Genomic DNA, 24,037 nt, shown 5'->3' with positions numbered 1-24,037 from the left:
TACAGTGAACTTCAACTGGGAGTGACAAATCTACAGCTTGAAGCAAGCACGCTGGGCCTCTTACTTGGAGAAATGTGCAACCAAAAGAGTGGCCGTTTATTGTGGCCAGCCTATGGCACACCTGTGCAATAATCATGCTGTCTAATCAGCATCTTGATATGCCACACCTGTGAGGTGGGATGGATTTTCTCAACGAAGGAGAAATGCTCACTAACACAGATTTAGACAGATTTGTGAACAATATTTGAGGGAAATGGCCTTTTGTTTTTGCTCCCATTTTTTGTGAGCTGGACTCAAAAGATCTAAACCTTTTTCTCCATACACAAAAGTGTTGCATTTATATTTATACACACACACACAGAGAGAGAGAGAGAGAGGGAGAGGGAGAGAGAGAGAGAGAGAGAGAGAGAGAGAGAGAGAGAGAGAGAGAGGGAGGGTACGGAAAGTATTCAAATCCCCTTAAATTTTTCACTCTTTGTTATATTGCAGCCATTTGCTGAAATCATTTACATTTTTCTTTTTTTCCCCTAAATGTTCACACAGCACCCCATATTGACAGAAAAAAATTGAATTGTAGACATTTTTGCAGATTTATTAAGAAAGAAAAACTGAAATATCAGTATTTAGTAGAAGCATTCTTTTGAGCTAATGCAGTCATGAGTCTTTTTGGGAATGATGCAAAGCAGTTGTTCACACCTGGATTTGGGGATCATCTGCCATTCCTCCTTGCAGATCCTCTCCAGTTCTGTCAGGTTGGATGGTGAATGTTGGTGGACAGCCATTTTCAGGTCTTTCCGGAGATGCTCAATTAGATTTAAGTCAGGGCTCTGGCTGGGCCATTCAAGAACAGTCACAAAGTTGTTCTGAAGCCACTCCTTCGTTATTTTAGCTGAGTGCTTCGGGTCATTGTTTTTTTTTAAAGTGAACCTTCGGCCCAGTCTGAGGTCCTGAGCACTCTGGAGAAGGTTTTCGTCCAGGATATCCCTGTACTTGGCCGCATTCATTTTTCTTTCGATTGCAACCAGTCGTCCTGTCCCTGCAGCTGAAAAACACCCCCACAGCATGATGCTGCCACCACAATGCTTCACTGTTGGGACCGTATTGGACAGGTGATGAGTAGTGCCTGGTTTTCTCCACACACACCGCTTAGAATTAAGGTTAAAAAAAAAAAAGTTCTATCTCGGTCTCATCGGATCAGAGAATTTTATTTCTCACCATCTTGGAGTCCTTCGGGTGTTTTTATAGAAAACTCCATGCAGGCTTTCATGTGTCTCGCACTGAGGAGAGGCTTCCGTCGGCCCCGACTGGTGGAGGGCTGCAGTGATGGTTGACTGTCTAGGACTTTCTCCCATCTCCCGACTGCATCTCTGGAGCTCAGCCATCTTCGGGTTCTTCTTTACCTCTCTCACCAAGGCTCTTCTCCCCCAATTACTCAGTTTTGGCCGGACGGCCAGCTCTAGGAAGGGTTCTGGTCGTCCCAAACGTCTTCCATTTAAGGATTATGGAGGCCACTGTGCTCTTAGGAACCTTAAGTGCAGCAGAATTTTTTTTGTTTTTGCTCTTCAGGCAGTTCCTTTAACCTCATGATTCTCATTTGCTCTGACATGCACTGTGAGCTGTAAGGCCTTATATAGACAGGGGTGTGGCTTTCCTAATCAAGTCCAATCAGTATAATCAAACACAGCTGGACTCCAATGAAGGTGGAGAACCATCTCAATGATGATCAGACAAAATGTACAGCACACGACTTAAATATATGGGTGTCACAGAAAAGGGTCTGAATACTTATGAGGCTGTGTGATATTTAACATTTTCTTTTTTTAATAAATTTGCAAAAATTTCAACAATTTTTTTTTCGGTCAATATAGGGTGCTGTGTGTAAATTAATGAGGAAAAAAATTAAATGTTTTAACAAACGGCTGCAATATAACAAAGTGTGAAATTTTTAAATATTTTTTTTTATGTTTAGGTTCATATCTGGTCTCTCTATATAGTGGATTCTCACCAATTGCTGGTGGGTCTGGAACATATCCCCCGGGGGTTCACTTAAGCGCAAGTGTTACCTGTCCATCCTGAGCAAGATGGTGGTGCAAGAGCTGTGAGTGTGGCTGCTGGTGAGGCAGGATGTGAAGGAAGGGCGCCGGTGCATATCCTCCAGGTGCTGCTCCAGGATTCAGGGGTCCTGGACCCCCCAGCGCAGATGGCAGGCTGAAGGGAGGGGGGGTCCCAGCATGGAAACCCTGCTTATCAAAAGACTACAGGGGGAGAAGAAACAAAACTAATTGGACTCATTACCAAACACCATACACTTTTTTAGCAATAGTTTTCCATGACTTTTTAACGAGTTTTCCAAAACCCTTATGGAACCATGCTGCCTCTCCCAGGTCAGTCTTAAGTACAGTCAGTCAGTCAAGACAGACATCTGGTTTTGGGAAGGTGGCAATATCATTATGGGTGTGCTGTACTGTATTGGTTATCTCGAGTACACCACACAGTAAGAACACGTGACGTTTTTTTCTGTATTATGTGTGGTATCTCACATTTTAAAAATCAGTTATGATGTTTAAAATCAGTATGTGGGTACCCCACTTAAGCGGTGCAGTTCAGTTGGGAAGTAGAACGGAGGATAAGGCTCACCTGGGTCTTATTGTAAACACTTCCGCTGATGTCTGGCACACCGGAGTTACTGGATGTCACTGAAACACCTGGAAGTGAAAACAGAAACAAGATCAATACAATCTGCTAAAAGAAGTATAAGTCACGGTAAGCTCTTTAATGTCCTACCTTTACCAGGCCCGCTAGCAGCAGATTTGGCTTGTGCCTGAGAGGAGGAATTGTAGCCTTTACTATAGTCCACTGCAGCTGGTCCTGCGGTCAGCTCCTCGTATCCTAGAAAAGAGAGCACCAACTATATACAGTGGTACCTTGACTTATGGCAATGTGCCAATGTGTGTGCTATCAATACACAACGTTTGTGTTGTGGGTGCGATTGTCACCACGCATCTGACTGGATGGCTATAGACTGGGCGGCACGGCGGACAACTGGTTAGCACATCTGCCTCACAGTTCTGAGGACCCGGGTTCAAATCCGGTCTCGCCTGTGTGTAGTTTGCATGTTCTCTCCGTGCCTGCGTGGGTTTTCTCCGGGTACTCCGGTTTCCTCCCACATCCCAAAACATACATGGTAGGTTAATTGAAGACTGTAAATTGCCTGTAGCTGTGAATGTGAGTGCGAATAATTGTTTATATGTGCCCTGCGATTGGCTGGCAACCAGTTCAGGGTGTACCCCTCCGTGCTAGGGCTTGCTCAGGGTGGTGATTTCTCTGGCAGCTTCAGTGTCTCCGGCAGGGCAGTTGATAGCTCAGTGCAGGGTATCTTGTGCAATGCCTTGGCGCGTCCCACAGTGCACTCGGTTGGCTCCTGGGATCGCCGTCCTCAGGCATTGGAGGCTCTTTCCTACCCTTTCTGTGCCCCCATCAGATGACTATTTGAACGGGCTACATGCTTGCTGGGGAGATACTGTGGCTCTCTCACAGCTGTCAGAGGACGGACGAGTTTTCGCACCCATGGATGATGCTGCAGTGGCGGGACTGGATCAGATCAACCATCCTTTCACTGGGTGAACGACGTTCTTTGCCTCCTCACACTCTTCTGGGAGGACAGATTGCTGCCGTACATGGCTTTCCTGCAACTTTTTAGTCAGCTGACATCCACGACAGCTGTGGTACTGATGGGCCTGCTGTCGTTGTGACGGACAGTCCCCTTTGGTTTTCTCTGTGGGAAATCAACTCAGGGCGAAGATGCGGTGGTGAACCCTTGGCTGGGATGCCTCCTTTCTGGCTTTCCACCGCTACCTCTGTTTGGCTAATGCTTCTTAGGGTTCTTCAGGAGGGTCACTGTTGCTGGTGGCCCCTTTCTGGCCAGACTGGACATGGTTCTCCCTGTTGCGCAAACTTTGCTTGACCGAACCATGGTGTCTCCCCGGCGGGACTGATCTGTTGTTCCGACATGGGGGTAGGCCTTGGCATCCCAATCCTCACTGCTTCCACTTATGGGTTTTCCCGCTGTATGGCTTGACTCTCTGCTGAGCAGTTGTGCGGAGCCTGTCCGGTGGACCATTCTGGTCGCCAGGGCGACGGCTTTGATATGCCAGTTGGTGGACATTGTTTGCAGGGGTTGTGGAGACCACAGGCAGGACTGAGTGCTTTGCTCGGTTCCCACAGTTCTGGAGTTCCTGCGGTCTCTCCTGGATAGAGGTTGACCTCCAATGGTGTGTGTGTGGCTGCGATATCAGCCCGACATGTTTTGGTCGACAATAGCACGGTGGGGAACTGCGACCCGGTGTTGTTGCTCATGGGGACGCCGCGAGCCCCGCCGTGGGACCAGCGCTTAGTGCTCCATGGCTTGTGCCCACCTCCCTTTTGAGCCCCTGGCAGGTGCAGACCTGTTTGTTTTTTAAAGTGTAAGTAAGCCAAAACACACACATACATTTATGAGTGTCTTTAAGGTGTGTGGCCTACTGAGTGCCACCAGGAGCTGAAGACGAGCTGGGTTGGCTGTTTACCACATGATTAGTTCAGTGTGAGGTCTGCTCCATGCTCCTTCTGAGGGTTCACATTTTGTCTTTGTGTGTGTAATAGTTTACCTGGTCAATACATGGCTGACAGTGGATCAGTGACTGTGGTTCCCCCTTTTTTCCCCCCCATTTCGCTCGAGCACCAGCTAATCTGAAGCTCGCTCATAACATACATTTTTGCTCCCAACACAAATCAACCAAAAATACCCTAAACTGGAACACTCGTAAGTCACGGTCCCACTATAATACAAAAGGAAACTAATAAGCGGCAAATAATGACGCTGAATCTGTTGTGAAGTCACTGACCTGAGCTGAAGGTGTGCTGGCCATAACCAGTGGGCTGCTGTTGTGTCTGCTGCTGGAAGGGGCTTGCAGACGGGTTGCCCAGGCTGAGACCCATGCTGTGCTGCTTTGCTGAGGCTGGTCCTGGGCCCCCTGGAGGAACAAACATGGTGGGGCCATACTGGAACGCTGCGGCACTTGGTACGGCGCCGGGCATGCCGGCATAGTAAGGCAGCCCTGTATAGCTGTAGCCTGGAGGCAGGAAGGCCTGCTGACTGCTGTGGTGCTGTGGCTGGCCCTGCGGCTGAGGCTGGGCCTGAGGAGGCTGAGGCTGGCTCTGGCTCGGGCCTTGATTTTGGCCCTGTGGGGGCTGCTGCTGAGCTGACAGGCTTGTGGGTGGTGCTGGAGAGGTGGAGTCATTCCTTCCAAACTTTGTGATGTCACCTCCTGCAGAGAGAGAGCGAGAGATGTGCCCAAATCCAATGACACATACAGTATCTGATATCACTGTTTACGTTCAGTGAACAAAAAGATGCCCAAACTGCATGAAAATTGTCAACACCATGTAGGGACAACATGGAAGTAAGATAACACATACAGTAATCTCTCGCTATATCATGGTTAACTAATTGCGGATTCAGTATATCGCAGACTTGTTGCTATAGGTTAGTGTAGTTACTCACCAGCACATCTCTGATATACCGTATTTTCACGACCATGAGGCGCACTTAAAAGTCTTCAATTTTCTCCAAAATGGATGGGGCGCCTTATAATGCGGCGCGCCTTATGTGTGCACAGAGTTCCAAAATCTGTAAATGTTGTTGTGTGACTTTGATGAGCGCTCCGCTTGACTGACTGGGAGAATTTCCTGCCGACATACTGCTTATATAGAGGATAGGCGGACGTGACTGAGGACAGCATGGCTGGATGGACGAGGAGAAAATGAGAGAGTGGCTGAGTGAGGTGTACGTAAAGAGACCGGATGTTTTTTTCCACGCGTCACCGTCCCTGTTGATCTGTGACTCCATGCGCGCCCATCTCACAGCCGCTGTGAAAAACCAAGTGCAGCAAATGAACTCAGAGCTTGCCATCATTCCGGGAGGCTTGACGAAGGAACTCCAACCACTGGACATCGGTGTAAACAGGGCGTTCAAAGTGAAGTTGAGAGCGGCGTGGGTGCGATGGATGACAGATGGGGAACACAGCTTTACTAAGACTAGGAGGCAGTGCCGGGCGAGTTACGCCACCATATGTGAATGGATTATGGATGCCTGGGCTAAGGTATCTGCTTTGACTATTGTCCGAGCTTTCGTTGAACACGGAAACGAGACTGACTCCAACAATGACGAGCGGGAACCCGGCATGTTTGATGGAGAACTTGCCCAGCTGTACATTTCGGATACAGAAGATGAGGACTTCGATGGATTTGTGGATGAGGATTGATCAAAAAATAACATGAGTACATTATTAAATACTTCAATAAAGTACAACCAAACTCACTGTTTACATTGTTAAATACTTCAATAAATTACAAACCGAACTCAGTTTTGCTCCCACTGCCTTTTTAAAAACATACATGTTTTAGCGTGCATCATGCTACCGTATGTTTTAAGATAGAGTATGTTTTACCATGCCTGCGTGTGTTAAATACAGAAATAGACCCAGTAACTGAGACTGCGCCTTTTAATACGGTGCGCCTTATGGTCGCGAAAATACGGTAGTTAGGTATATTGGTTATATGGTTTTAACAAGGCTAAAAATATTTTTTTTCTTTGAGGAGCAGTTTTTCTAATCATTTCTTCATTTGAGGAGCAACTTTCTAATTTTGAAGAGCAATATTTGACAGGCAATCGCACAGGGACTATATATATTATATATATATTATATATAATAAAAATACGACAATGTAACGGTGGAGTTGAAGGTCGGGCTGCAGTTTACGAATATTTTAGTACTCCGGTATCGTACTGAAAATTCTATAGATCAAGCGAGTGTTTCTTCAATACACATTGTGCATCAAAGATAAGGCATTAATTTTAAAAACAGCATTAACAGTGAGGCTACAAAGAACATGACCGGTAGGCCATATACAAGTTTAGTACTCTGGTGTGGTGCTGGAAATCCGGCGTATGATTTTTTGGGGGGACGAGACAGGACTCTAAGCTAGAGTGCGACCAATTTGGTCACGGAGGCGCCCAAATTTCTGAATGGTGCGTAAAAAAAAAAATAAGAGGGTACATACAGGTGCCCAGTCATTTGAGGGGGAAAAAAAGAAAAAACATTTCCGCGACTTGGGAGCAGACACACGATCCGAGATAGTGAAGAGCGGGGACCCGCCGTCTGATTGGGCGTGAGCGTGTCTGTGTGCGCGTGTCTGTGTGTGCGGGCGTGTCTGTGTGTTTGTGCATGGGCATGGGTTTGACAATGCGGGCGCTCGGGTACCCAAAGCTAAGTTTTCGAACAGCGAGCCGGGAGCTGAACAGTTAATGGAATTAATTCCAAAGTCTAACACCACCGCTACAATGTGGGGAACATTTTGGATTCAAGCCAGATGAACGTGGCCATCCCGCTAACACCAACGACCTGGTATGTCGAATTTGTGTGAAGTCGCAACAAAGACAACACAAAACGTCAAAGTGACAAAATCCCTTTTAAACACAACCATCCCACCCAATTTCTTCAACTGGGAACAAAAAACACAGTGGGACATTTCCCGTCAGCTTGCAATTATGGAAACGTGACTATGGCGGACGAATGCTCACATTATATACAGTATAGCATTACTATTGTAAAGAGATGTAGCTATTGAACATGGTGACAAAGCAGCATTTAAAGAAAGGCTGCAGACTATTAAAAAGTAGTACACATCTTGAATCAAAACGGGTTGCTTTGATCTACGTGTGTTGTCATTAATGTTGCTGCTTGGCACTTTTTCTTAACCAACTGAAAACCTGATTGGCAGTATATCACCTGTTAAGGCATTCATGACTGTTTATACCTCTGTGTCAATTTTCTTACATTTGTAGAAGTGCAATTTTTGGGAACAGAGCCTGAGTCTGTTTTATTTATATTTTATAAGATATTTTATTTATTGTTCTACATTACAATGTCAATGTTAATTATTTTTCCAATTAGAATTAAAAGTGACTTGTTCTTAAAAAGGATGTACTTGAATTATTAAGCTCTAATATCATTATATCAAGTGGCGTGAAAAACAAACGATACTATCGTTTGTCCTGATCGTTTTTGGGAAAATATATCGTCCAAAAAAATGTGCTATCATGACGGGCCTAAACACATAATATACTGAGAGAACAAGATCAACGGATAACACAAAAACATTGTATAAACAGTATAAAAAAATAGAGTAACACCTGTAATAAAAATCTGCAATATAGCAGGACCGCGAAGCAAGAAGCGTGATATAGTGTAGGATTTCTGTATCTGTATTCCATGATGATAATTTGCAGGGACTCCTTGTTCCTGGGCCGGGACTCATTGTTTACATGACATGTGCATCCCCGGACTCACATAGTCTTAAGTAGGGTTGGGCATCGTTTGAATTTGAGCGACGCTGGTTCCGATTCCGGCTCCTTATTTTGTTTCCGGTTCCAAACGATTCTCGATTCCGATTCTTTCAGGGGGCGGGGTCAAAAAAGTTTGCATGGTTTAAATAAAGGGTGTCCAAATTATGAACTTCAATTTTCTTCGCAGACCACAGCATAGAGTAAAATTAACATTTGACTCTGGGTTCTTGATAACCAGTATCAATATCAAACCTATGAACTAAAAGGCAATATGTGTGGAACTAACCCATTTGACTTAATATTCATTAATTAATGTTTCAGCTAAAAAATAAATATAGCATTGTTAAAATAGTTATTTGGGACGGTTTCATCAAGTCAAATGGTTTATATGCGCAAGTTTTAACTTGACTTCCTGTTTTAAGATAACTTAAGGTAACTTCACATGGCACCGGTGGATTTTTTTTATAAAATTGATCGAACCAAATGCAATAAAATGCTGATTCCTTTCCCTACCCACCGATAAGGCAGAAGGTTAATGTTTGTGATATGTGAGACGTTTATGTGAATTTTGTCCCAATTCATTGTGATGTAAATTTGCTTCTGTGAAGTTTTAGCTCAATGTTAAGCTTTTTTTTCCTGTCATTGGCTCTTACGTTGTACATACATACTTACATTTGAAGACTAAAATAAATGCTAAAAAACATCAATGCAACAATGCAAACAACCGTTTACCTTGTTAGCTGTCTCAATGTTGGCATAGACGTATTTTATTGTTTCACTCACGCAGTTGACTGAGAGTTAACTTCACTGACGCTCCGTGCAGTGTTGGCTGAGGCACGGAGCACGTCAGACGCTAAACATCGTGAAAGCCTCCTTTGCACAATATAATCTTATTCCAAGTGTTGCACTGAGACGACGGGTCCTTCATTTCAACCAAGTTAAGACACACTTTTGTTCGTCACCGTTGGGCAGAAGCACATCTTCGTGCGTGTTCTTCGTTGATTTTCGCCGCTTCTTCTTCGAGTTGGGCGGACTGTAGGCATCGAAAGTGGGAACCAAAATGTTTACATTTGAATGATTCCGGGTGAACCGGAACGTTAGTTAGCCCAATCCTAGTCCTATTTGTAAAATGAGCTATGTTCTTAAAAAGAAAAGATTTAAGCTGTTGATGCTTCCTTTTAAACGTCTTTAAATCTGTTGTTGTTTACAACAAATAAAAGCAGTTGATTTTGCGTTTTTCCCCCCCTTCCTTCCATAACTACAATGTAGCCCATAATGACAACATGTTTGACAGCTTTGGTCTATGCTGCTATTTCTGTTGTTTGGGCAGACGCTGGCATGCCACCTCACCGATCGGCAGAGTTCGATGACACTAGGGTGCCACTGACAGGGTATATCCGACCTGAACTTTTATGATGCACTCACATTGGCACTTTTCAGGTACATATCAGATTTGTATCCATATTTGGAACAGGCCTAATTACAATCTGAGGATATCTGATTCCAGTCACTTTTCTCTACACTGCCAAGACGCATATCCGAATTGTGATACTTGGGACCAATTGCGGAATTGTTTCACTTGAACCATATAATGGTAATCCAGCACAGATATCACGAGTATGGATTTATTTGATGAAGTTTGATGTGGCCAATGACCAAGCAGAGTACTCCTACCTGAATAGAGGTTGTTGGTGAGGCTCCCGTCTCTGCTCGACAGAGTGGCAGTGGGGCCAGGGAATGTGATTCCATAGTAATCCTGGAGTGAGGGCTGAGGGCACAAGACAAGATTGGAACCTAGTCCAAACAAACAAGTCAAGGCATGGGGTGATGATGATGTAGGCTCACCATTGGTAGTCTGGACTGGAGCATATGGAGATCCTCATATCCATAAATCTGCTGTGAAACAAACATGTATTTAATATCTGAATCGCCCACTGTTTTTCTATTTGTAGTGTGCATGAGAAGTAAAATGACATTTATTTGTAAGAATACAGTGAACCCCCGTTCATTGCGGGGAATATGTTCCAGACCCACCCGCTATCAGTGAAAATTTGCAATATAGAGAGACCATGTAAAAAATAGTTTTACCCCTCCCACAGGCTTTAAACACATTAAAACCTATTCAAACAGACTTTTTAAAACACGTTTAACATATTTAAATACAAAAAATTACAAGCATAATATATACGAGGGGAAGTCAGAAAGTAATGAGCCCAATTCAATTTAACCTACTAATAGTTGAATTTTTCTCTGAAATTTTCTGTTTGTAGTTTAAATACTTGTTTTAAGGTTTATTTGGGGTGAAAAAAAAGGTTTTGACTATTTGACTGTGCTATAGCCTATTGCAGCTTCCCCATATACATTTTGAAACCTTGTGAAAATGTTTAATCGTGGTTCCCCTTCCAAAGCAAGAAATTCAATCACAGCTCTCTGCTTCTGACTGATATGCAACTAAATTAAGTAACGAGCTTAGTCGAAGAATGAATTAAACTCATAAGTCAAGGTACCACTGTATAGTGATACTTACTGGGTATGCTGGCAGCAGTCCCCCTGGACCCATGATATACTGGTTGGGCAGAAGAGGAGGAACTCCTTGGGACAGGTTAGGCGGGGCTTTACCTGTTAACACAATGACAACATACATTACACAAATGATAATTATAATTTTTTGGGGGTGTGCTTATGTGTGTACCAGTGGAGGAGGAGAGCAGGGGTGTGGTCCTTGGTCCAGAGAGGTTGGATGTGCCAGTAGCTCCATTGGAGCCAAGTCCCAGCGCCGTGCTGGTGGTAGCAGAGTGAAGGCCGCTTGTGCCTGCGATACCGCAGACGTTGCTGCTCATGTTGACCATGCTGGACATGCTCGCCAGGTGGCTGATGCAGCTGCTGCTACTGTTGTGGACTGAGTGAAGCGCTGAAGGTGGTGGTTGTGACAAAGTGTAGGAGGCGGAGGAGGGAGCGAGAGAGCTCACGCTGCTGTCAATGCTTGTGTACTGAGGAGCAACACAAAGTTGATTTGCTGATGTATGTTTGTTGGTATCCATATACCGTTAGTGGGATTTAGCCTACTGGTCAATAACTAGGACAAATTTAGTTTCTTCATGCTTTCAGCTACCAGAATGTCCGAAGTATCTACCAAACTAATTGTTTTCCCAACCAATATTGAGCAAAGACAGGCAGTTTAGATTATAACAATTTCACAGTACACCACCAATCAAAAAGTTCACAAAAATCACATTCGGCGTATATATTATACGGTTTGATGATCTCATCAAAATGTAATCTGTTTAGTTAAACACAAAGATATCTATTATTTTGTTGTATGAATGGCCACAGGTGCCTGTAGGTTAATTGTACTTCCTGCCATCTCCAGCCGGTACCCATCAGCTGTCTCAGGGGTCCCACATGCCAAAAAGGCATCTTGTCTTTGTAGTGTATTCAATTAAATATAGGTTGAACATGATTTGCAAATCATTATATTTTGTTTTTATTTATGTTCAACACAACGTCCCAACTTCATTGGAATTGGGGTGGTATATTAAGTAAATGGATGCGCATTAAATATTTTCCTGTCCAGGGGGACCTTCGTTTACAATGGAGTTGCACTCCACACTTGCACATAATTCCAATAATATCATAACACAATCAATTGACACATTTTCATACACCTTTGTATAAACTAGTTCATTGCGTGCAGTTCGTAACCTTCTATGTGGTATGTTGGTACCACCTAAACTGAGGACCCCCTGTAACTAGAATTTATTCAAATGTACTTACGGTGAGAGAATTGGAGCCAAGAGCTGAGGAATGACTGTTGACATGGCTGCAGATACAAGCCAAGAAGAGAATTACGTTAAGCATTCATCCATCCATTGTATTGTCTGGGTACTGAACACACTTTGTTCACTCATTTTGCATTTATCCAATGATATTAGGAAAATGTGAATTTAAGATTGGTAGGGTTGGGCATCGTTTGAATTTGAGCGATTCCAGTTCCAATTCCGGTTCCTTGTTTCGATTCCGGTTCCAAACGATTCTTGATTCCGATTCTTTTAGGGGGCTGGGTCAAAAAAGTTTGCAGGGTTTAAATAAAGGGTGTCCAAATTATGATCAACCATTTTCTTAGCAGCCCGGAGCATAAACTAAAATGAACATTTGACTCAGGGTTCTTTAGAACCAGTATCACTATCAAACCTATGAACTAAAAGTCAATGTGTGTGGAACTAACCCAATTGACTTAATATTCATTAATTAATGTTTCATTTAGAAGTTAAATATCGTATTGTTAAAATCGTTATTTGGGACTGATTTAGCACGTCAAATGGTTTATATGTGCAAGTTTTTACTTGACTTCCTGTTATAAGTTTGTAGCCTTTTATTTTGAAGGGTACGCAGCGGAACTCAGCATTTTGGCACAAAAAGTAACTTCACACGGCACCGGTTTTTTATTTTAATGAATGGAACCATCCACCCATCCATTTTCTGTACTGCTTATCCTCACTAGGGTGGCGTGCGTGCTGGAGCCTACCCCAGCTATCTTCGCGCGAGAGGCGGGGTACACCCTGAACCGATCGCCAGCCAATCACAGGGCACATATAAATAAATAAATACTTGAACTCACATTCACACCTACGGGGAATTTAGAGTCTTCAATCAACCTACCACTCATGTTTTTAGGATGTGGAAGGAAACCGGAGTACCCGGAGAAAACCCATGCAAGCACAGGGAGAACATGCAAACTCCACACAGGCAGAGCCGGGATTTGAACCTCGGTCCAAACTCAACAACCCCTTGATTCCTTTCCTTACCCACCGATGAGGCACAAGGTTAGTGTTTGTGATACTGTGAGTCAATGTTTATGTGAATTTTGTCCCACTTCATTGTGTGTTGTTCATGTTAAGCTTTTTTTTTTTTTTTTTTTTTTTTTTCTGTCATCGGTTCTTACGTTGGTTTGAAGACTAAAATAAATGCTAAAGCAATCAGTGCAAAAGTGCAACCAACCGTTTACCTTGTTAGCTGTCTCAATGTTGGCATAGACGTTTTTTATTGTTTCACTCACCCAATTGACAGAGTTGACTTCACTGAAGCTCCGCGCGGTGTAGGCTGAGGCTCGGAGTGGGTCAGACGCTACAGATCGTGAAAGCCTCCTTTGTATAATATAATCTTATTCCAAGTGTTGCAGTGAGGCGACTGTTCATTATTTTTAACATAGTTAAGACACACTTTTGTTCACCGCCGCCGTTGGGCACAAGCACGTCTTCGTGCGCATTCTACTTCTTCGTTGGTTTTTGCCGCTTCTTCGTTGGTTTTCACCACTTCTTATTCGGGCCCAGAGAACTAGGCATCGAAACTGGTAACCGAAAGTTTTAAATTTGAACGATTCCGGGAGAACCAGAACGTTAGTCCCGGTTCCAATCGGTTCTCGATTCTTGATGCCCAACCCTAAAGCTTGCCAACTAGAAAGACAATTTACAGCTTGAAATGGATTGTTCAGCGCCATAGTGGGTCTGGTATGTGTGAGCGTGTCACCTGTTGAGAGCGTTGAGCTGGCCGGCTGAGGGAAGGTCCTGTGCCAGGCTGGAGAGCGTGGTGGAGCTCTGTGCAGGCAATGTGGAGGGGGCTAAGTGGGAGGAGAGTGCGGGAGCGCAGTTGATGTTGGCGCTAAGAGACGGAGAGTCAGGCTTTGGTGTGGAGGACGCTGAGGAAACTAAGCAGAGTATGACAGTGCTTATATAAAATAAATTGATTGTATGTACTAAAGTAACTATTTAATATAGTTGATTTTTATTTAGATTTGTGCAATGTAACGTACTGTCTAAAGCTGCAGATGTCCTTACTCCATTCAGACCATTCTAGGGTAGGAAAAAACAGAAAACAAAAAAAAATAAAGATATGTTTAACAGAAAAATCTGCAATATAGCAGGAATATGATAGGTTAACTGCGATATAGCGGGGGATTTACTCACTAAACTGAATAGAAGGAATGATAAACTTCTGTATATCATTTCTCCTCACCATAACCGTTCCAGTGGCTTCTTTGTTCTGGGAGAAGGCCAGACGTGCTTGAGGCGGCAGGGACCCATCATAGCTTCCTCCCACTGTGGAGAAAGGCGGTATAGAGCAAGACGAGATGGTAGAAGTGGTCAGCGACGACGAGGGAGGATTGCTGGAGTTGGCGGGCCCTAGTGAAGAGGGCGTGAGACTGGGGAGTGCCACTGAGGACGAGTGATACACTGGCTCAGACGAGGAGAGGGGCAGAGGGAGGTCGACAGAGAGAGGACTGCCAAGCGACTCACTACAACACAAAGAAAATTAATACAACTCACTTTATAGATTTCCCAGATAATATAATGCTGGTGAAAAAAAATTTATAATAAAGTTTGAACTTGTTTTATATGTGATATCCAACAGTACCTGAGTGGTTTGGAGTACATGCTTGTCTGACTCTGCGTCCCTGGTCCTGATGTGGGCGCAACAGGGCCAGGGGCCGGAGTGGATTCCCTGGATGCTGCACTGACAGCGCTGTCCACAAGTCCAAACTCTGGCAAAGCAGACTCAGAGCCAAAGTCCAATGCTCCAAACTGAAGGTTTATACCAGGGACATCAGTGGAGCCTGGCATTTCTACTGCTGTGGAGGGGATCTGTCACAGGATAGAGGTTTACACATACAATTTATGCCTAATGTTTGATTGAATTCCCAGAAATATTTGAAGAGGTACCGTATTTGCACAACCATAAGGCGCACTTAAAAGTCTTAAATTTTCTCCAAAATGGACGGGGCGCCTTATAATGGGACACGCCTTATGTGTGCACCGAGTTCCAAAATCTGTAAATGTTGTTGTGTGACTTTGATGGCCGCTCTGCTTGACTGACTGGGAGCATTTCCTGCCGACAATATCAGTTTGGCGAAGGACCCCCGAAAATGGCACCTACATAGAGACACGCTTACGAAGCACAGTTTAAACTGCAAGCTATCAGTTACGCAGAGGAACATGGGAATCGAGCAGCCGCGGGAGAATTCAAGATCAACGAATCCATGGTTCGCAAGTGGAGGAAGCAGGAAAACGGCGGCATCATTGCTGAACAGCCCCTCGGCAACGAGACTGACTCCGACAATGACGAGAGGGAACCCGGCATGTTTGATGGAGAACTTGCCCAACTGTTCATTTCGGATACAGAAGATGAGCACTTTGATGGATTTGTGGATGAGGATTGATAAAAAAATAACGTGAGCAGATTGTTAAAAACTTCAATAAAGTACAACGGAACTCAGTTTTGCTGCCGCTGCCTTTTTAAAAACATACGCTAGCATGTCAGTGTGCATTCATGTTTTAAGCTAGCAAATGTTTTAACTTGCGTATGTTTTACCATGCCTGCGCCCAATAATACGGCAGGTGCGCCTTATGTATGTGCAAAATACAGAAATAGACCCCGTAACTGAGGCTGCGCCTTTTAATACGGTGCGCCTTATGGTCGTGAAAATACGGTACATTACTGTTCAGAAGACTTAGGGCATAATTAGATTTTTGAAATCACTACTTCAATAGCTTTGCACATAGAGTGATACCTTGACTTGTGAGTTTGTTTCAGAGTGGTTAGTCAGCTTATGTCAAATGTCAAATGATTTTCCCCCATTGAAATTAATTGAACTCTCATTAATCCATTCCAGCCCTGTAAAAACACAAACACGGGTTTGCATGCAGACCTTTTTGTCATTCCAATTGAACTGTTTGCATGTGATCTATTCCGATCTACTGTTCACATGGGCCATTAAATTAAATGAGAACAGCTGTTTTACAGATGATGTGACATGCGCAGATCAATGTAAATGTCACGTAATTTATCAAGATGGAGGTCAATTGTCTATTTAGCACAGTAGTTATGATTGTTTTTATACTTTTATTAAAGAAACAGCTTGATAAAAACAAGTTATAAGTAGTTAAAAACATCTCCGTAGCAGACCAGCTCAGTTATGAAGCCGCCATATTTTCAAGTGCGTAAACGATGACGGCACGGTACATTCACGCCAGGACAGAGCGTGCGCAGAAAGCGCGCATCCTGACACTATTCGGATTCATGGATTTCCATGACGAAAATCTACTTCTGATTGGTTTGGCAAAAGGAATATTCCACCCCTGTGAATCCGAATGAAATTCCATTCGGATTCGGCCTGTTTATTCCGATTAAGGTGTTTATATGGAGCATTTTCATTCGGTTTGGGCTTCTAAACTGATTCTAATTGAAATACAAGGCCCGTGTAAACGAGGTTACTATGAACACGCAGAGTCGAGAGCCACCCACCAAACCGCTGGACGTTACGTCCGTATTGCAGCTCTGGCAGCGGGGAGGGCCGTCTTTCTTTGGCAAGGGTTATGTTCCAAAAACTCCTTTTGCCGTCTTGGGGCGCTCTGTTATGTGTACCACGCCAGCAGTTACTGATCGGCATGCTGCATTTCTGCGTTTTTTTTTTTTTTTTCCCAGAGCTCTCAGTGCCATGAGGCACATTAGGCCACAATAGCGGTTTCTGTAATCTGTAGTTTTTACGGGAGCAGGTGATTGGCCTACTGCCCAACCCCAGCACCTGGTATTCCTAGGTGGTCTCCCATTCAAGTACTAGCCAGGACCGACCCTATTTGGCTGCAAAGATCGGACAAGATTGGGCATTCCCAGGGTAGTTCTCTGCATTTCTATAGTTGTAGGTTTCTGTCCCCCTATACTGTGAAGCAGAGCATTCACAGCAACCGCAAAACTAATAGCACGATCACTTGCACTGTTCAGTTTCTTGGGAGCCATGCTGAGGGATAATTTACAGGAGATAAAAAAAAAAGATACCTGTTATACGTGATACAAAGAGTGATATTTACAGCGTGTGAGAAATAGCACAACTGAGCATTCTGTGCAGCTGCCATAAATGTTTGCAAAGAGAAGTATAGTTTGTAAACCCATGCAATATTTTTCTGAAAATTTTGTTAGTGGTATTGTAAGGCAATTTGTTAGTGAACCCAGGTTCCACTAAAAGGTTCAACCTGAATTGCTCCATGTTTTTTTTTTTTATTCACTCGAGCAGCAGCTTACCTGAAAGTTACTCATACCTTAAATTTTGGTTTGCAAAAAAAATAAATAAATACAACCAAAAATGAAACAAGCGAGGGCTTGTAAACTGCAAAACGCGCAAGGTGGGGTACTCTTAAGTCAAGGTACCACAGAACTTCATCCTGTATCCTTACCTTTGAAGTCGGAGGTAGCCTTCGTTTTTGACCTTTCAGTTGAGCCCGCTGCTGCTGTGGTGTCCCGCAGCCCTGAGCATCCAGACCTGTGCTGGGGGACGGATGCTTGAGACCAGCAGCTGCCAACACTGGGCCTGCCTGTGCCAACGAGCTGCTGTGCTGCTGAGCAGAGGAGAGTGGCGCAGGGGCCGCTTGTTGTTGAGACGGTGGACTGGGCTGACGTGCCAGTGGCAAGGAGGGGCCAGTGTGCCTCTGAATGAGCTGGCTCAGTACAAGTGAAGGCTCTGGCTGGAGGCCAAACTCACCTACACACGCACCGAAACACACAATGATATTAATTGTGTAGAAAAAAGGCACACTTATACATTACTGCACTGCTGAAGCCTTTGACAAGAATACTTACGGCTAAACTGTGAGGATAGTGTGGTGGCGGCGTTAGATTCTGGCGCCTTCATGTCCCAACTGGAGGAAGAGGGTGGAGGTACAGATGGTCCCAGGCTTGGCAGGCGGCTAATTGAAGGGTTGCCTCCTTGGGTGCTGGCTGGATGTGCCACCTGGGACGACGGCAGAGGACCCAAACCAGGACCCTTAAGCTGTTCCAGTATCTGAGCTCCTGCACTAGGTGGAGGCCTCTTGGCTTGGCTCAGGTCTCCAAAACCAGCTCCAAGAACTGATGTCTGGCACAGGTAAAAGGAGGAAGAGTTAGTCTTCTGTGTTTTTGATGACGTGTGCTGTTTGTTTAACACAAAGGAAGATGCTTTCAAGAACAATAATGAGTAACAACTCAAGAAGAGTCTTTTTTTTTCATTTTTTTTTTTTTTTTACCAGGGCAGCATGAGCATAGCTGGTGCCACCGGTGGTGCTACGGCTGGGGGGAGGCTGATGTTGCTGCTGTGGTGGTTGGTGGTGGTGAGAGTTGGTAAAGACCAGACTCTGTGAGGAGGAGGGTGCTTCTCTTCCACCGACCACAGGCTTCTGCAGCAGAGAGACTAGGTCCAAACTATAAAATGACGATTAGTCAAGTTAAAAATGTTGGAAGACAATAATTCATCCCTCCATACATTTTGTATACTGCATATTGCTTGACCTCATTAGGGTCGCAGGTGAGCTGGAGCCAATCCCAGCTGACTGTGGGTGAGAGACAGGGAACACCCTGGTCTGGTCGCCAGCCAAATGCCAGGCAGTGCTCCGTTTAACAACCAACACTGTAAACTGTACTCGCTCATTAATTGGCCCCCGTTTCACTCACGCAGACAAATTCATTGGTCCATGTTTATCTATAAAACACTTATTGGCATGACCCCACCCTATCTTCGCTCTCTGCTCACCATACATCCCACCACCCGCACTCTCTGTTCGAGCAGTTTTACTAACCTCTTTGTTCCCCAAGTCTGCACTACTTTGGGTCGATATTTTCAATTTCTGTCCCTAACAACTAGAACATAATCTAATCTAATCTGTAATCTAATGTATTATTTAAATATAACAACATTATATATAATAATATATATTTTATTTATTTATTATTTAGTCTAGCTGTGTTTGATTATACTAACATACCCACTGTGTGTGTGTGTGTGTGTGTATATATATATATATATATATAAACTTTCCGTACCCACTGTGTGTGTGTGTGTGTGTGTGTATATATATATATATATATATATATATATATATATATATACACACACACACACACACACACACACACACACACACACACACACACACACACACAGTGGGTATGTCAGTATAATCAACCACAGCTAGACTCCAATGAAGGTGTAGAACCATTTTAAGGTTGATCAGAAGAAATGGACAGCACCCGAGTTAAATATATGAGTGTCACAGCAAAGGGTCTGAACACTTATGGCTCTGTGATATTTCAGTTTTTCTTTTTTAATAAATCTGCAAAAATGTCAACAATTCTGTTTTTTTTCTGTCAGTATGGGGTGTTGTGCGTACATTAATGTGGAAAAATGAATTTAAATGATTTTAGCAAATGGCTGAAATATAAAAAAAGAGTGAGAGATTTAAGGGGGTCTGAAAACTTTCCGTACCCACTGTGTGTGTGTGTATATATAAACAACAGCCAGCTTGTCACCTTTGGCCAGAAGTGATGTGATTCTCAGCAGGAGGCGCGCATGAGGAAGTGAATACTTTGGTCTCCGAGAGCTGCAAGAAAACAAAAAGGAGCAATATGACACACCAATCATTTTAATTCCAGACCTTTCACAAAGCTTTTTGTGAGGACTCACACTAACATCTTCATTCCAGTCCTCAGGTCCATATTCTTCAATCGGGTTCCTCCAGTTAGCTAAAGAACACCAAACAACATGTCAGGGATGAATGAGGTGAAAGACAGTGAGTGTGTTAACAACACTCGAGCAGAAACCATCTGCCTCAAACACAGTGTACAGTCCACGAAGAGGTATAGTGTGTTCTATGCACACAACACTAACCCATGTCATCTGTATTGTTGTTGGCCGCTGTGTCCCAAGCCTCACTCTGTGTGGTTCCCGTCCCCGCCTCTGAGGTATAGTCTGCGGGATTGAAGGTTCTGGGAAATAAAAAAGGAGTGAATAATGTTACAGATTTTGACATTGAAAGCTTCTTGTGGTCAAGTGCCAATGACTTCAGATATCAGAATCAAAATCAGAATCATCTCTATTTGCCAAGTATGTCCAAAACACACAAGGAATTTGTCTCCGGTAGTTGGAGCCGCTCTAGTACAACAGATTTACAGAACAATTTACAGAACACTTTGGAGACATAAAGACATTGACAAAAAACAATTGTGCAAAAAGATGCAGAGTCCTCTAGCACTTAAAGCAGTTCGAATGACTAATATTGCAATAGATATGATAGTTCGTGATAGTTAAGGCACTGTGCATCCAGAAAGTATTCAGAGCGCTTCACTTTCCCTACATTTTGTTACGTTAAAACCTTATTCCAAAATGGAATAAGTAGTTTTTTTCTCTTCAAAATTCTTAAAACGACTCAATGACAACATGAATTTTTTTTGTGAATTTGTTTGCAAATGCATTTTTAAAAAAATACATGTTGCGCTTAAGTGTTCGCAACTTTTGGTCAATACTTTGTTGATGCACCTTTGGCAGTAATTACACACTAAAGTCTTTTTGAATATAATGCCACAAGCTTGGCACATGTATCTTTGAGCAGTTTTTCCCATTCCTTCTTTGCAGCACCACTCAAGCTGCATCAGACTGGATGCGGCATATCAGTGTACACCCATTTTCAGATCTTTCCAGAGATCAGTCGAAACAGGATCCAACTGAGCTCAACTTTGAGCTTCATGCCTAAGGCTGTAAATAATTCTGTAGATGTGACATCCTATTCTTTTTTATATTAACATAAATAGACAAAAATCTAAAACATCAGCTTTTTTTACATTGTGATAGTGTGGTGTTGTCTAGAATTTTGAGATTTAAAAAAATTATAATTTTACAACAGAGCTGTAGCAGTAAAATGTGGGGAAAGTGAAGCACTGTGAATACTTTGCAGATGTACTGCAAGTCAATAAACTAATTAAAGGCGTTCCCTTCACTCATTGTAAAATGATACAGATTTAAAATTTCAAATACTGATGAGTGTCAACATACCCCATGCCCTGGGCTGAGAACCTGCTTGCTGCTGGTCCTCTGCCTCTGCCTCGACTGCCAGACCCTGCATAAACATCACCCAAGCATCAGCAACACCCACTCAAGCGATGAGTATAATTTAGTTTAAAAAAAAAAATTCTCATCTCACCTCGACCACCTTTTGCCCTCCTTCCTCGATCGGAGCCTCTGTCCACTGGTGTCACCTCCACGCCATTTTCCTCTGGACGAACTGCACCTGATGCAAAGATGCATGGATACAGACGTTACATTAAGGCTAAATGGTGACAGTCGTGTGACACTGAAAATTTATCAAAATGGTATACCCTGTCGGCTTCGGTTGGCCCCTTTGCCCTTGCGGTTTGATGTCGCACGGCCCTTGCTAGCCTCCCTGTCGCCTTTCTTCTCCCGGTTCTCCTTGTTCTCCTTGCTTTCTGAAGGGCCCTCCTTCATCAGCGGCTTCTTCTTCCCTACTGTCTCCCATGAGGTCTAAACACAAAGCGTTAGCAAAAGTGTAAAGCTGCCATGTAGTACAAACCCAATTCCAATGAAGTTGGGACGCTTTGTTAAACATAAATAAAAACAGAATACTGATTTGCAAATCATGTTCAACCTATATTTAATTGAATACACTACAAAGACAAGATATTTGATGTTGAAACTTATCAACTTTATTGTTTTTAGAAAATAATCATTAACTTAGAATTTTATGGCTGCAACAGGTTCCAAAAAAGCTGGGACAGGTGGCAAAAAAGACTGAGAAAGTTGAGGAATGCTCATCAAACACCTGTTTGGAACATCCCACAGGTGAACAGGCTAATTGGGAACAGGTGGGTGCCATAATTGGGTATAAAAGAAGCTTCCCTGAACTGCTCAGTCATTCACAAGCAAAGATGGGGCGAGGTTCACCTCCTTGTGATCAAGTGCGTGAGAAAATAGTCAAACAGTTTAACGACAATGTTCCTCAACGTACACTTGGAATTTTGGGATTTCATCATCTACGGTCCAAAATATCATGAAAAGGTTCACAGAATCTGGCGAAATCACTGCATAAAAGCGGCAAGGCCGAAAACCAACATTGAATGCCCGTGGCCTTCGATCCCTCAAGTGGCACTGCATCAAAAACCCACATCAATGTGTAAAGGGTGTCACCACATGGGCTCAGGAACACTTCAGAAAACCAATGTCAGTAAATACAGTTCGGCGCTACAGCCGTAAGTGCAACTTGAAACTCTACTATGCAAAGCAAAAGCCATTTATCAACAGCAACCAGAAACGCCGCCGAGCTCATCTAAGATGGACTAATGCAAAGTGGAAAAGTGTTCTGTGGTCCGACGAGTCCACATTTCAAATTGTTTTTGGAAATTGTTGATGTCGTGTCCTCCAGGACAAAGAGGAAAAGAACCGTCCGGACTGTTATGGACGCGAAGTTCAAAAGGCAGCATCTGTGATGGTATGGGGCTGTGTTTGTGCCAATGGCATGGGTAACTTACACATCTGTGAAGGCACCATTAATGCTGAAAGGTACATACAGGTTTTGGAGAAGCATATGCTGCCATCCAAGCAATGTCTTTTTCATGGACGCCCCTGCTTATTTCAGCAAGACAATGCCAAACCACATTCTGCACGTGTTACAACAGCGTGGCTTCGTAGTAAAAGAGTGCGGGTACTAGACTGGCCTGCCTGCAGTCCAGACCTGTCTCTCATTGAAAATGTGTGGCGCATTATGAAGCGTAAAATATGACAACGGAGACCCCGGACTATTGAGCAGCTGTAGCTGTACATCAAGCAAGAATGGGAAAGAATTCCACCTACAAAGCTTCAACAATTAGTGTCCTCAGTTCCCAAACGTTTATTGAATGTTGTTAAAAGAAAAGGTGATGTAACACAGTGGTAAACATGAGCCTGTCCCAGCTTTTTTGGAACGTGTTGCAGTCATAAAATTCTAAGTTAATGATTATTTGCTAAAAACAATAAAGTTTATCAGTTTGAACATTAAATATATTGTCTTTGTAGTGTATACAATTAAATATAGGTTGAACATGATTTGCAAATCATCGTATTCTGTTTTTATTTATGTTTAACACAACGTCCCAACTTCATTGGAATTGGGGTTGTAAATCTGAAGTCTTTGCCTGCAAGTCCTGGGTCAACTCCTAAGTCAAATAACAGGGGAATAACAGATGGGTTTTTCATAATTCATTCATTCAGTCAGATGATTGGACAATTTCTATCGCACAAGCCTACCATATCCGAGGTGCTCTCCAGGAGGAAGTTGATGGCTCTGCTCACATCCTCGTTGCAGTCATGAAGCGCGACCATACATTCATCCTGGTTCTTGCCAGTAACCTCCATCAACTGAAGGAAACAGCCAACAAGCAGATAAAAGAGTGTTAAAAAAATATGGAAGGAAAGTCTGTCATTTCTTCCATCACAGTCTGTTAGACATTTACACAAATTGTTGTCTAGCCAATTATCAAATTAATATAATTGGAACACAGCATATGTTGTTGAGTCAAGCTTCTACAGTTATTTAATCAATCATTTCGAAAAATCTTGACCGACTACAAACCCAACAAGTATGTGTATACATATGTACTGAAAATTAAACATTTGTAAGACAATGGTCATGTAATACCATACTCTAGAATTTATTGTGACTGCAAAGCATCCCTAAAGCTCGCCCTGCCGCAAACCAACCGAAGTGCTCGAACGCGACTGAACTGAACAACCGCAAACAAATTACAGTCGACGACTCACACCTGTACACCTGGCGATAGACCCTTGCCAGACTAACTCACCAAAAC

General features: G+C 43.4%; 1 protein-coding gene across 4 annotated transcripts in view; it reads right to left on the bottom strand.

Moving 5' to 3' along the window:
• The window catches only part of ubap2a (ubiquitin associated protein 2a), a 29,007-nt gene that overhangs the window by 1,130 nt on the left and 3,840 nt on the right, over nt 1-24,037 (bottom strand). Inside the window, exons 4-26 of one of the 4 annotated variants that reach the window (XM_061686781.1) lie at nt 23,478-23,588; nt 21,557-21,719; nt 21,382-21,468; nt 21,234-21,297; nt 20,073-20,170; nt 19,869-19,927; nt 19,715-19,785; nt 18,436-18,610; nt 18,014-18,287; nt 17,611-17,915; nt 14,798-15,024; nt 14,350-14,678; nt 14,196-14,235; nt 13,913-14,044; nt 12,161-12,206; nt 11,079-11,376; nt 10,914-11,005; nt 10,232-10,282; nt 10,061-10,154; nt 4,884-5,306; nt 2,785-2,889; nt 2,638-2,705; nt 2,064-2,255 (exon numbers count right to left, since the gene is read on the bottom strand). In XM_061686781.1, the coding sequence (XP_061542765.1) occupies nt 2,064-2,255; nt 2,638-2,705; nt 2,785-2,889; nt 4,884-5,306; nt 10,061-10,154; nt 10,232-10,282; nt 10,914-11,005; nt 11,079-11,376; nt 12,161-12,206; nt 13,913-14,044; nt 14,196-14,235; nt 14,350-14,678; nt 14,798-15,024; nt 17,611-17,915; nt 18,014-18,287; nt 18,436-18,610; nt 19,715-19,785; nt 19,869-19,927; nt 20,073-20,170; nt 21,234-21,297; nt 21,382-21,468; nt 21,557-21,719; nt 23,478-23,588 (3,504 nt within the window). Of the gene's footprint in view, nt 1-2,063; nt 2,256-2,637; nt 2,706-2,784; nt 2,890-2,970; nt 5,307-10,060; nt 10,155-10,231; nt 10,283-10,913; nt 11,006-11,078; nt 11,377-12,160; nt 12,207-13,912; nt 14,091-14,195; nt 14,236-14,349; nt 14,679-14,797; nt 15,025-17,610; nt 17,916-18,013; nt 18,288-18,435; nt 18,611-19,714; nt 19,786-19,868; nt 19,928-20,072; nt 20,171-21,233; nt 21,298-21,381; nt 21,469-21,556; nt 21,720-23,477; nt 23,589-24,037 lie in introns of those variants that run through there. The other 3 variants (XM_061686783.1, XM_061686782.1, XR_009769258.1) reach the window with 3 other exon arrangements.

Source organism: Phycodurus eques, chromosome 10, assembly GCF_024500275.1.
Source record: "Phycodurus eques isolate BA_2022a chromosome 10, UOR_Pequ_1.1, whole genome shotgun sequence".
Lineage (NCBI taxonomy): Eukaryota > Metazoa > Chordata > Actinopteri > Syngnathiformes > Syngnathidae > Phycodurus > Phycodurus eques.
This window is presented reverse-complemented; position numbering and strand designations above follow the sequence as displayed.